The sequence below is a fragment of the Mobula hypostoma genome, chromosome 18 (genome assembly GCF_963921235.1).
Source record: "Mobula hypostoma chromosome 18, sMobHyp1.1, whole genome shotgun sequence".
NCBI lineage: Eukaryota > Metazoa > Chordata > Chondrichthyes > Myliobatiformes > Myliobatidae > Mobula > Mobula hypostoma.
The window spans coordinates 354,922-368,959 of NC_086114.1; the positions used below are offsets into that span (position 1 = coordinate 354,922).

Sequence of the window (14,038 nt, forward strand, 5' to 3'; positions counted from 1 at the left end):
GAGGTTAATATCCATGTATTAACTGGGTTTATACTTATATATGATAATTACAACAATGTAATCCCAATAACTTTGTATGATTACTATGTTATGTTAATCTTTATCATAATGATACTAATAAAAAGATTGAAAAAGAAAGAAAAATATCATTGAGGCTTTTTTATAATTTAGTGCTTTCATGAAGAAATATTTAATTTAGTTTACTTTGATTTAAATTTTCCAGTTGTCATTGTGGGAATCAAATGCATCCCTGGAGCAATGGTTTCTGGTTGCATAACTGAATGCTTAAGTGTCTTGCATGATTTGTAGTTAATTATTGTTTGTACTAGTTAATAGGGCATTTTTCTTAATTTATTGTATGCAGGGTTGAAAATGCTTGTACTAAATTAATCCAGGCTGCACAGATGCTGAAGGACAACCCATACGCTGTACCTGCACGCGATTATCTCATTGATGGTTCGAGAGGAATTCTTTCTGGAACGTCAGACCTGCTCTTGACATTTGATGAGGCAGAGGTATTTATTCAAAACAAAATCAGTTATTTTCTTATTGGATCATGGGGCCAGATCTTCCACAAAAGATCTAACTGCCCAGTTTCTAAACAGAAGCTACAGCAAAGTTGTGTGCTGCTCCCAAATAATTTCAGGCTGAGAAATATGCTGAATCTAACCAGGTTAGCTGAGGTAAATAACCATAAGCAGAATTAGGCCATCTGGCCCATCGAGTCTGCTCCGGCATTCAATCATGGCTGATCTTTTTTTTCTCTATCTCTTCCTCAACCCTAGTTCCCGGCCTTCTCCCCATAACCAATCAAGAACGTATCAATCGCTGCTTTAAATACACCCGACGACCTGGCCTCCATAGCTGTGTGTGGAAATTTGCCACCCTTTGGCTAAAGAAATTTCTCTGCATCTCTGTCTTGAAAGGGCGCTCCTCTATCCTGAGGCTATGCCCTCTTGTCCTAGACTCTTCCACCATGGGAAACATCCTTTCCACGTCTACCCTGTCTCGGCCTTTCGACATTTGAAAGGTTTCAATAAGATCCTCCCTTATCCTTCTGAATTCCAGCGAGTACAGACCCAGAGCCATCAAATGTTACTCGTATGTTAACCCTTTAATTCCTGGAATCATCTTTGTGAACCTCCTCTGGAACCTCTCCAATGCCAGCACATCTTTTCTAAGATGAAACATAGAAAACCTACAGCACAATACAGGCCCTTCGGCCCACAAAGCTGTGCCGAACATGCCCTTACTACCAAGGCTTACTGATAGCCCTCTATTTTTCTAAGCTCCATGTAGCCATCCAGGAGTCTCTTACTAGACCCTATCGTTTCCGCCTCCACTGCTGGCAGCCCATTCCACGCACTTACCACTCTCTGTGTAAAAAAAAACAACTTACCCCGACATCTCCTCTGTACCTACTTCCAAGCACCTTAAAACTGTGCCCTCTCGTGCTGGTCATTTCAGCCCTGGGAAAAAGCCTCTGACTGTCCACAAGATCAATGCCTCTCATTATCTTGTACACCTCTATCAGGTCACCTCTCATCCTCCATCGCTCCAAGGAGAAAAGGCTGAGTTCACTCAACCTATTCTCATAAGGCATGCTCCCCAATCCAAGCAACATCCTTGTAAATCTCCTCTGCACCCTTTCTATGGTTTCCACGTCCTTCCTGTAGTGAAGCAACCAGAATTGAGCACAGTGGGCCCAAAACTGTTCACAATACTCAAGGTGAGGCCTCACCAGTGCCTTTATAAAGCCTCAGCATCACATCCTTGCTCTTGTATTCTTGACCTCTTGAATTGAATGCAAACATGGCATTTGCCTTCCTCACCACCGACTCAACCTGCAAGTTAACCTTCAGGGTGTTCTGCACAAGGACTCCCAAGTTCCTCTACATCTGAAATTCCTGGGTTTTCTCCCCATTTAGAAAATAGTCCGCACATTTAATTCTACTACCAAAGTGCATGGTCATGCATTTTCCAACATTGTATTTCATTTGCCATTCTCTTGCCCATTCTCCTAATATGTCGAAGTCCTTCTGCATCCTACCTGTTTCCTCAACACTACCTGCCCCTCACCATTCTTCGTATCATCTGCAACCTTGGCAACAAAGCCATCTATTCCATCATCTAAATCATTTATATACAGCATAAAAAGTAGTAGTCCCAACAACGACCCCTGTGGAACACCTCTAGTCACTGGCAGCCAACCAGAAATCCTTTTATTCCCACTCGCTGCCTGCTACCAGTCAGCCAATGCTCTAACAATGCCAAAAACTTTCCTGTAATACCATGGGCTCTTAACTTGGTAAACAGCCTGTGTGTGGCACCTCGTCAAAGGCCTTCTGAAAGTCCAGATATACTACATCCGCTGCATCCCCTTTATCTATCCTACTTGTCATCTCAAAGAATTCCAACAGGTTCATCAGGCAGGATTTTCCCTGAAGGGAACCATGCTGACTTTGTCCTATCTTGTCCTGTGTCACCAAGTACTCCATCACCTCATCCTTCACAATTGACTCTAACATCTTCCCAACCACTGAGGTCAGGCTAACTGGTCTATAATTTCCTTTCTGCTGCCTTCCTCCTTTCTTAAAGAGTGGAGTAGCATTTACAATTTTCTAGTCTTCTGGCACCATGCCAGAGTCCAATGATTTTTGAAAGATGATTTCTGCCACCACAATGTTTAACGCTACCTCTTTCAGAACCCTAGGATGCAGTTCTTCTGTTCCAGGTGACTTGTGTATTTTTAGGTCCTTCAGCATTTTGAGTTCCTTCTCTCTTGTAATAGTAACTGCATCCACTTCTTTTCCTTCACAAACTACAACATCAGGCATACTGATAGTGCCTTCCACAGTGAAGGCTGATGCAAAATACTCATTAAGTTCATCAGCCATCGCCCTGTTATTATTTCTCCAGCCTCATTTTCCAGCGGTCCAATATCCACTCTCATTTCTCTTTTATTTTTAACATTGAAAAAAAACTTTTACTTTCTGCTTTGATATTATTTGCTAGCTTGCTTTCATATTTCATCTTTTCCCTTCTAATCATTTTTTTAGTTGCTCTCTGTAGATTTTTAAAAACTTCCCAATCCTCTGTGCAATGAGACAGGTAAGATTAATGATCTTGTAGTCGGGGATCCTCTTGCAAAGAGTGATCACAGTATGATTGAATTTCGCATACAGATGGAGGATGAAATAGATCTAAAACTAGTGTATTATGCTTGAACAAGGGCGATTACAACAGGGTGAGGGAGAACTTGGCTGATGTGGATTGGGAGCACAGGCTATTTGGTAGGACAGTTGAGGAACAGTGGAATACTTTCAAAGAGATTTTTCACAGTGCTGAATAAAAGTATATTCCAGTAAGGACAGTAAGTTTGAGGAGAGCCAGCCTTGGATAACTAAGGAAATCTAACTAAAGATAACTAACTGATAAAGAAGAAGAGAGAATTGTATGACATGTATAGGAAAAAGGGAGTAAATAAGGTGCTTGAGGAGTATAAAAAGTGCAAGAAAATACTTAAGAAAGAAATCAGGAGGGCTAAAAGAAGACGTGAGGTTGCCTTGGCAGTCAAAGTGAAGGATAATCCAAAGAGCTTTTACAGGGGTATATTAAGAGTAAAAAGGATTGTAAGGGATAAAATTGGTCCTCTTGAAGATCAGAGTGGTTGGCTATGTGCGGAACCAAAAGAAATGGGGGAGAGCTTGAATGGGTTTTTTGCGTCTGTATTTACTAAGGAAACTGGCATGAAGTCTATGGAATTAAGGGAAACAAGTAGTGAGATCATGGAAACTGTACGGATTGAAAAGGAGGAGGTGCTTGCTATCTTGAGGCAAATTAAAGTGGATAAATCCCCAGGACTTGACAGGGTTATCCCTCGGACCTTGAAGGAGACTAGTGTTGAAGTTGCAGGGGCCCTGGCAGATATATTTAAAATGTCGGTGTCTACGGGTGAGGTACCGGAGGATTGGAGAGTGGCTCATGTTGTTCCATTGTTTAAAAAAGGATCGAAAAGTAATCCGGGAAATTATAGGCCGGTAAGTTTGACGTCAGTAGTGGGTAAGTTATTGGAGGGAGTACTAAGAGACAGAATCTACAAGCATTTGGATAGACAGGGACTTATTAGGGAGAGTCAACATCGCTTTGTGCATGGTAGATCATGTTTGACCAATCTATTGGAGTTTTTCAAGGAGGTTACCAGGAAAGTGGATGAAGGGAAGGCAGTGGATGTTGTCTACATGGACTTCAATAAGGCCTTTGACAAGGTCCCGCATGGGAGGTTAGTTAGGAAAATTCAGTCGCTAGGTATACATGGAGAGGTGGTAAATTGGATTAGACATTGGCTCAATGGAAGAAGCCAAAGAGTGGTAGTAGAGAATTGCTTCTCCAAGTGGAGGCCTGTGACTAGTGGTGTACCACAGGGATAAGTGCTGGGTCCATTGTTATTTGTCATCTATATCAATGATCTGGATGATAATGTGGTAAATTTGATCAGTAAATTTGCTGATGATATAAAAATTGGAGGTGTAGTGGACAGTGAGGAAGGTTTTCAGAACCTGCAAAGGGACTTGGACCAACTGGAAAAATGGGCTGAAAAATGGCAGATGGAGTTTAATACAGACAAGTGTGAGGTATTGCACTTTGGAAGGACAAACCAAGGTAGAACATACAAGGTAAATCGTAGGGCACTGAGGAGTGCAGTAGAATAGAGGGATCTGGGAATACAGATACAAAATTCCCTAAAAGTGGCGTCACAGGTAGATAGGGTCGTAAACAGAGCTTTTGGTACATTGGCCTTTATTAATTGAAGTATTGAGTATAAGAGCTGGAATGTTATGATGAGGTTGTATAAGGCATTGGTGAGGCCGAATCTGGAGTATTGTGTTCAGTTTTGGTCACCAAATTACAGGAAGGATATTAATAAGGTTGAAAGAGTGCAGAGAAGGTTTACAAGGATATTGCCGGGACTTGAGAAACTCAGTTGCAGAGAAAGGTTGAATAGGTTAGGACTTTATTCCCTGGAGCATAGAAGAATGAGGGGAAATTTGATAGAGGCATATGACATTATGATGGGTATAGACAGAGTGAATGCAAGCAGGCTTTTTCCACTGACGCAAGGGGAGAACAAAACCAGAGGACATGGGTTAAGTGTGAGGGGGGAAAAGTTTGAAGGGAACATTAGTGGGGGCTTCTTCACACACAGAGTGGTAGGAGTATGGAATGAGCTGCCAGACGAGGTGGTAAATGCAGGTTCTTTTTTTAACATTTAAGAATAAATTGGACAGATACATGGATGGGAGGTGTATGGAGGGATATGGTCCGTGTGCAGGTCAGTGGGACTAGGCAGAAAATAGTTTGGCACAGCAAAGAAGGGCCAAAAGGCCTGTTTCTGTGCTGTAGTTTTTTAATGATTTCTATGGTTTCTATGGAAATAAAAGATAGTATCAAATTAAAAGCTCATGTGTACAAAGTGACAAGGAGTAGTGGGAGACTGGAGGATTGGGAAAACTTTAAAAAGTAACAAAGAATGTCTAAACAAGAAATGAGGAAAGGGAAGACAGAGTATGAAAGTAAATTAGCACAAAATATAAAAACAGAGCAAAAGTTCTTATAAATATATAAAGCAGAAGAGGGTGACTAAAGTCAATGAAGGTCCCTTGAAAGATGAGAAGGAGAAATTGATATTGGGTGATAACGAAATGGCTGAGGCATTGAACAGCTATTTTGTGACGGTCTTCACGGTGGAGGACACGTCTAATATGCCAAAGAAGGATGTTATGACCGAAATGGGAGGTGAGGACCTCGATAAAATCACTGTCACTAAAGAGATAGTGATGGGAAAGCTAGAGGGCCTGAAGTCCCCTGGTCCTGATGGGATGCATCCCAGGGTGCTGAAGGAATTGGCGGAGGTTATAGTAGACGCGTTGGTAATCTAGACTCTGGGCAGATCCTGGCGGATTGGAAGACAGCAAATGTCACGCCACTTTTTAAAAAAGGATGTAGGCAAAAGACGGGCAACTACAGGTCAGGTAGCTTAAAATCTGTAGTCGGGAAAAGACTTGAAACTGTCATTAAGGAAGAAATAGCGAAACATTTAGAAAGGAGTGGTTCCATTAGACAGAAGCAGCATGAATTCAGAAAGGGCAGGTCCTGTTGGACAAACTTACTGGAGTTCTTTGAGGACATAATGAGTGCAGTGGATAGAGGGGAACAGATGGATGTCGTATACTTGGATTCCCAGAAGGCATTCGATAAGGTGCCACACAAGAGACTTATAAATAAGATACGGATGCATGGAGTCGGAGGAAGTGTATTGGCATGGATAGTGGATTGGTTAACCAATAGAAGGCAGAGAGTTGGATAAATGGATGTTTCTCCGGTTGGCAGTCAGTGGTGAGTGGTGTGCTGCAGGGGTCGGTGCTTGGCCTGCAGCTGTTTACCATTTACATTGATGATTTAGAAGAGGGGACTGAGTGTGGTGTAGTAAAATTTGCTGATAACACTAAACTGAGTGGAAAAGCAAATTGTACAGAGGATGTGGAGAGTCTGCAGAGGGATATAGATGGGTTAAGTGAGTGGGCCAAGGTCTGGCAGATGGAATACAAAGTTGGTAAATGCGAAATCATCCACTTTGGAAGGAATAATAGAAGAGCAGATTATTATTTAAATGGTGGAAGATTGCAGCATGCTGTTGTGCAGAGGGACTTGGGAGTACTTGTTCATGAATCGCAAAAAGTTGGCTTGCAGGTACAACAGGTTATTAAGAAGGCAAATGGAATGTTGGCCTTCATTACTAGAGGGATTGAATTCAAGAGCAGGGAGGTCATGCAGCAACTATACAGGGTACTGGTGAGGCCGCACCTGAGTACTGTGTGCAGTTCTGGTCTCCGTACTTGAGGAAGGATATACTGGCTTTGGAGGCAGTGCAGAGGAGTTTCACCAGGTTGATTCCAGAGATGAAGGGGTTAACCTATGAGGAATGATTGAGTCGCCTGGGACTATACTCTCTGGAATTCAGAAGAATGAGAGGAGATCTTGTAGAAACATACAAAATTTTGAAAGGGATAGATAAGATAGAAGTAGGAAAGTTGTTTCCATTGGTAGGTGAGACTAGAACTAGGGAACATTGCCTCAAGATTCAGGGGAGAAGATTTAGGATGGAGATGAGGAGAAACTGTTTTTCCCAGAGAGTGGTGAATCTGTGGAATTTTCTGCCCAGGGAAGCAGTTGAGGCTTCGTCACTAAATATATTTAAGATACAGTTAGATAGATTTTCACATAATAGGGGAACTAAGGGTTATGGGGAAAAGGCAGATAGATGGAGCTGAGTTACAGACAGATCAGCCATGATCTTATTGAATGGTGGGGCAGGCTGGATGGGCCAGATGGCCTACTCCTGCTCCTATTTCTTGTGTCCTTATGTTCTATCCTCCCACTAATTTTTGCTTTGTTGTATGCCCTTTCTTTTGCTTTTACAATAGCTTTGACCTATCTTGTTAGCCATGGTTGTACTATTTTACCATTTAAGTATTCCTTCATTTTCAGAATACACATGGCCTGCACCTTCCTCATTTTTCTCAGAAATGCACGCCAATGCTTCTCTGCTGACACCCCTGCCAGCCGGTCCTTTCAATTTACATTGGCGAACTCCTCTCTCATAGCATTGTAATTTCCCTTACTCCACTGGAATACTGCTATATCAGACTTTACTTTCTCCCTATCAGCTTTCAAGTTGAACACAACCATATTGTGATCACTGCCTCCTAAGGGTTCTTTTACCTTAAGCTCCCTAATTGCCTCTGGTTCATTACATAACACCCAATCCAGTATAGCTGATCCTCTAGTAGGCTCAATGACAAACTGCTGTAAAAAGCCATCTCTTGGGCATTCAACAAACTCACCCGCTTGAGATCCATTACCAACCTGATGTTCCCAATTGACCTACATGTTAAAATCTCCCATGACTACCATAACATTGCCCTTTTGACTCGCCTTTTCTATTTCCTGTTGTAACCTGTGGTTCACCTCCCAGCTACTGTTGGGAGGCCAGTGTATAACTGCCATCAACGTCCTTGCATTTTCTCAACTCAGCCCACAAAGATTCAACATCTAGTGATCCTATGTCACATCTTTCTACTGATTTGTTGCCATTCTTTACCAGTAGAGCCACAGCACCCTATCTCCCTACCTTCCTATCCCTCTGATATAACATTCAGCTCCCAACTACAACCATCCTTCAGCCACGATTCAGTGATTGAGCAAGCCAGTTGTAAACAATTGGAGAAGAGTGCTTCTAGGAGAAAGTAAAGGGGGTTTTATCAATGTAATTTGCTTTACATAAAATTTTTATTACACTTTAAAAATATTTTTTTTTATCTGTGTGTTGCTCTAGATGTCCAGCATCTGCAGAATCTCTGGTGTTTTAAAAATGCTGTGTTTTTGTCAAAAGAACTTATTGGAAAATTCCTGGCAGGTTATGGAATTCGTTCATAAGCATTCAATGTTAAATAGCACTTTTATTCGTCAGAAGGCTAGTTTCATTACTGCCACTGCAGCTAGTCATGCCTCAGTAAAAGCCCTTTTGTACTTTGCTGTCCCTATCTCCCCTATCCCTGACGTACAAGGAGCCAGGTTCCCATTGGAAGACTGCTATGGGCAATGTTGGTCAAGAAGAGAGTTTAGCGTGCAGGTAACGAAAACGCATAGAGTAAATCTGTTGCAATACTTATAACTTGTATGAATCTTACACCAAATATAGATTTTTTAAAATGTTTTTATTATAACCATTTTATCACAGGTCCGTAAAATAATTCGTGTATGCAAAGGTATTTTGGAATACCTCACAGTTGCTGAAGTGGTAGAAACAATGGAGGATTTGGTGACCTATACTAAAAATTTGGGTCCAGGTGAGGAATTCAATTTCTTTGGGTGTTTGTTATGTAACAAAGGTAAACTGAGCTGCATTGCAACAATATTTTCAGAGAGATTTTTATGGTTTAGAAACATAGAAACCTACAGCACAATCCAGGCCGGTCGGCCACAATGCTCTATCGAACATGTACGTACTTTAGAAATTACCTAGGTTTACCCATAGCCCTCTATTTTTCTAAGCTCCATGTACCTATCCAAGAGTCTCTTAAAAGACCCTATTGTATCTGCCTCCACCAGTGTTGCCGGCAGTCACCACTCTCTGCGTGTGTGTATATGTATGTGCGTATATATAAAAAAATATATATATAAAATTTAAACTTACCCCTGACACCTCCTCTGTACCTACTTCCAAGCACCTTAAAACTGTGCCCTCTCGTGCTAGTCATTTCAGCCCCGGGAAAAAGCCTCTGCCTATCCACACGATCCGTGCCTCTCATCAACTTATATACCTCTGTCAGGTCACCTCTCATCCTCTGCCGCTCCAAGGAGAAAAAGCTGAGTTCACTCAACCTATTTTCATAAGGCATGCTCCCCAATCCAGGCGCCATCCTTGTAAATCTCTGCAATCTTTCTATAGTTTTCACATTCTTCCTGTAGTGAGGTGACCAGAACTCGGCACAGTACTCTAAGTGAGGTCTGACCAGGGTCCTACATAGCTGTAACATTACCTCTCAGCTCTTGAATTCAATTTCATGGTTGATGAAGGCCAATACACTGTATACCTTCTTAACCACATAGTCAACCTGCACAGCAGCTTTGAGTGTCCCACGTACTCGAACCCGAAGATCCCTCTGATCCTCAACACTGCCAAGAGTATTACCATTAATACTATATTCTGCCATCATATTTGACCTACCAAAATGAACCACCTCATACTTATCTGGGTTGAACTCCATCTGCCACTTGTCAGCCCAGTTTTGCATTCTGTCGATGTCCTGCTGTAACCTCTGACAGCCCTGCACACTATCCACAACACCCCCAACCTTTGGTGTCATCAGCAGATCTACTAACCCATCCTTCCACTTCCTCATCCAGGTCATTTATAAAAATCACATAGAGAATGGGTCCCAGAACAGATCTCCAAGGTACACCACTGGTCACCGACCTCCATGCAGAATATGACCCATCTACAACCATTCTTTGCCTTTTTTGGGCAAGCCAATTCTGGATTCACAAAGCAAGGTTACCTTTGGATCTCATGCCTCCTTACTTTATTAATAAGCCTTGCATGGGGTACCTTACCAAATGCATTGTTGAAATCCATATACACTACATCTATGGCTCTACCTTTATCAATGTGTTTAGTCACATCCTCAGAAAATTCAATCAGGCTTGTTAGGTATGACCTGCCTTTGACAAAACCATGCTGACTATTCCTATTATGTCTCTCCAAATGTTCATAAATCCTGCCTCTCAGAATTTTCTCCATCGACTGAAGTAGGACTCACTGGTCTATAATTTTCTGGGCTATTCCCACTCCCTTTCTTGAATAAGGGAATAACATCTGCAACACTCCAATCCTCTGGAACTTCTCCTGAACCCACTGATGATGCGAAGATCATTGCCAGAGGCTCGGCAATCTCCTCCTTCACCTCCCACAATAGCCTGGGGTATATCTTATCTGGTCCCAGTAAATTATCCTACTTGATGCTTTCCAAGATCTCCAGCACATCCTCTTTCTTAATGTTTAGATGCTCAAGCTTTTCAGTCCACTTTAAGTCATCCCTACGATTGCCAAGCTCCTTTTCCATAGTGAATACTGAAGCCAAGTATTCATTAAGTACCTCTGCCATCTCCTCCAGTTCCATATACACTTTTCCGCTGAAACACTTGAATGCCTTGGGGTTTTCCTTAACCCTGCTCACCAAGGCCTTCCCATGGCCCTTTCTGGCTCTCCTAATTTCATTCTTAAGCTCCTTCCTGCTAGCCTTATAATTTTCTAGATCTCTATCATTACCTAGTTTTTTTTTTGGAACCTTTTGTAAGCTTTTCTTCTTGACTTTGTACACCATGGTTCCTGTATCTTACCATCCTTTCCGTGTCTCATTGGAACGTACCTATGCAGAATGCTACACAAATATCCACTGAACATTTGCCACATTTTTGCCATACATTTCCCTGAGAATATCTCCCAATTTATGCTTCCAGGTTCCTGCCTGATGGCTTCATATTTCCCCTTACTGCAATTAAACATTTTCCTAACTTGTCTACTCCTATCCCTCTCCAATGCTGTGGTAAAGGAGATAGAATTGTGATCACTACCTCCAAAGTGCTCTCCCACTGAGAGACTTGACACTTGACCAGGTTCATTTCCCAATACCAGATCAAGTACAGCCTTTCCTCTTCTAGGTTTATATGCATATTGTGTCAGAAAACCTTCCTGAACACAGCAAACAAACTCCACCCCATCTAAACCTCTTGCTGTAGGGAGATGACAATTAATATTAAGGAAATTAAAATCTTCCATCACAACAACCCTGTTATTATTGCACTGTTCCAGAATCTGTCTCCCTATCTACTCCTCGATGTCCCTGTTACTAATGGGTGGTCTATAAAAACACCCAGTAGAATTATTGAACCCTTCCTGTTTCTAACTTCCACTCACAGAGACTTGGTAGTCAATCCCTCCATGACTACCTTCTTTTTTTTGCAGTCTTGACACTATCTCTGATCAGCAGTGCCATGCCTCCACCTCTTTTGTCTCCCTCCTTGTCCTTTCTGAAACATCTAAAGCCTGGCACTCTAACCATTCCTGCCCCTGAGCCATCCAAGTCTCTGTAATGACCACAACAACATAGCTCCAAGTACTGATCCCCTTGCATTGAAATAGGCACATCTCAAACCATCAGTCTGAGCGCATCCCTTCTCTATCACCTGCCTATCCTTCCTCTCACACTCTCTACAAGCTTTCTCTATTTGTGAGCCAACTGCCCCTTCCTCTGTCTCATCAGCTTGGTTCCCACCCCCCAGCAATTCTAGTTTAAACTTTCCTCTATAGCCTTAGCAAACCTCCCTGCCTGCATGTGGGAAGAAGAAAATTGTACAGTTATTTCTTAAATTCCAGTTTACAGCTCTATCATCAGAAGCATACATGTGTAGCATGGATGGGTATTAAGTGATCAGCATGTATATTTAGTATTACATATTTTTGGAAAACCAATTAAGTTGTTTTTTAGTACACTGGCAGTCACAATATGTATTTGAGCATTTAATGTGTCCTTTGTACTTTAATTATGAGAATACCTATGGAAGTAGAAAGCAGAAGTGAAGCTGTCATTCTAAAGCTGCTCATCTTTTCAATGTAATCATGAATGATCCTGTAACTCAGTGTCACGTCCCTGCTCTTACTCTTTCTCTTGTACTTTCTGTAGAGAATTCCATTACTGTGTGAAGTCATTTCTTCTGATCTCAGTAGTTAAATGTCTTGCCCCATATCCTAAGATTCTGACCTCTTGATCTAGGCATAGTGAGGGACAAAATTTTGTCTGCATCCAGTCTGTCTATTCCTCTCAGAATCTGAGCTTAAACAAAGGATCTTGACCTGAAACATCAGCTGTCCATTCCCCTCTATAGATGCTGCCTGAGCTACTGAGTTTCTCCTGGACTTTGTATGCTGCTGTCAGAATATTGTACATGTCATTGAAATCATCTCTTATTTTACTAACCTCGAGTGAATACAGGCCCAGTTGATACAATCACCCCTCTTGGGGGAATCCTGGCATTCAGAAATCAGTCTGGTGTACTTTTGATGCTCTCCCTCCATAGCAAGTGTACATTTTCTTGATTAAGGTAATCACAACAGTATTCAGTTCTCCATGTGTGGTACATTTGTTATAAAACATCCTTGCTGTCATGCTCAAAACTAGTTGGAACGAAGGCCAAAATATCACTTTAATTGTTGGGTGCAACTGTGTGTTTGTTTTGAGTGGCTAAAGTACAATGACACCCAGTTCCCTCTGTACATTAGTATTTCTGAAACTATCAACATTTAAAAAAATACTCTTGCCTTTTTTTCATGGATTAAGGAATGGCTAAAATGATTTGTGAAATAAACAAGATATTTATCCATTACTGTAGCAGTCACATATTTGGCCACTCGCTTTATCTAATTAGATTGAATTTTCTTGGTGTCCTCTCACAACTCATAATTCTATGTAGTGTCATGTTATTAGCAAACATATAAACATTATAGTTGGGTACCTCATTCAACTCATTGACGGATATATAGTGACAAGCTAGGGCCCAAGTGCTGATCCCTGCGATATCCTACCAGTCAATACCCACTATCCTGGGGGTGGGGTGGAATCCACTTTTTCTTCCTTTGTTTCATGTCTGTCAATCGATCTTCCTTTTTTTTCCAATTCGTGTTATATCATCAATTCTCCCTTAATTGTTTCAAATACTTTCTCGAATAAAACAGTAAATTTGTCAAACATGGTTCTTTCATAATCATTTCGACTTTTCATATTTTTTTTTTGTTTTTAACAGACCCTACATCCTTCTAGTTCCCCTTGTTCTTAACATGTCTAAATATAGTTGCTTTTTTAATTATATGTATCAATTGTAATTTTTGTATCTTCATGGCACGGTGAATTAAGGAATGACTAAAATGGCTAAAATGATTGATGAAAGACAACAGGAACTAACTCATCAAGAGCACAGGGTAATGCTGGTGAATTCTATGAACACTGTGAAAGAGCTTCTTCCTGTACTCATTTCAGGTAAATACTTTTTTCTCATTTTGATAATAGCCAAGTTCCTGGAAATGTATTTGAGCTGGTCTATCTATCAAACTGCCTCAGCGTGAATAGATTTTGAAAATGTATTCAACTTTGATATTTTTTTTATGCTTTCCATCCCTCCAGTGTAGCCTTAAAATTCCGGTCTTCAAATCTATCTCTTTGAGGCCGTATGGCTTTGACTTTTGGTTTCAGAATTGAGTTGATTTTCTTTTTGCCCTAAATCAAATGTATATTATTTTAATAATTCCTTGAGGTATAGCAGTGTGGAGTTGCAGTTATTGAAAATTATAGTTTGAGATGCCATCAAAGTTGTTCATTTTTCTGCAATACAGATGATGTGTAGGTGTGTTTATGTCTGAATT

At 41.2% G+C, this 14,038-nt stretch overlaps 1 protein-coding gene across 2 annotated transcripts in view; it reads left to right on the forward strand.

Moving 5' to 3' along the window:
• The window catches only part of LOC134358262 (vinculin), a 265,439-nt gene that overhangs the window by 93,379 nt on the left and 158,022 nt on the right, over positions 1–14,038 (forward strand). For both annotated transcript variants that reach the window (XM_063070279.1, XM_063070278.1), the window contains exons 3-5: positions 365–515; positions 8,801–8,909; positions 13,533–13,655. In XM_063070279.1, coding sequence (XP_062926349.1) covers positions 365–515; positions 8,801–8,909; positions 13,533–13,655 — 383 coding nt within the window. The remainder of the gene's footprint in view (positions 1–364; positions 516–8,800; positions 8,910–13,532; positions 13,656–14,038) is intronic.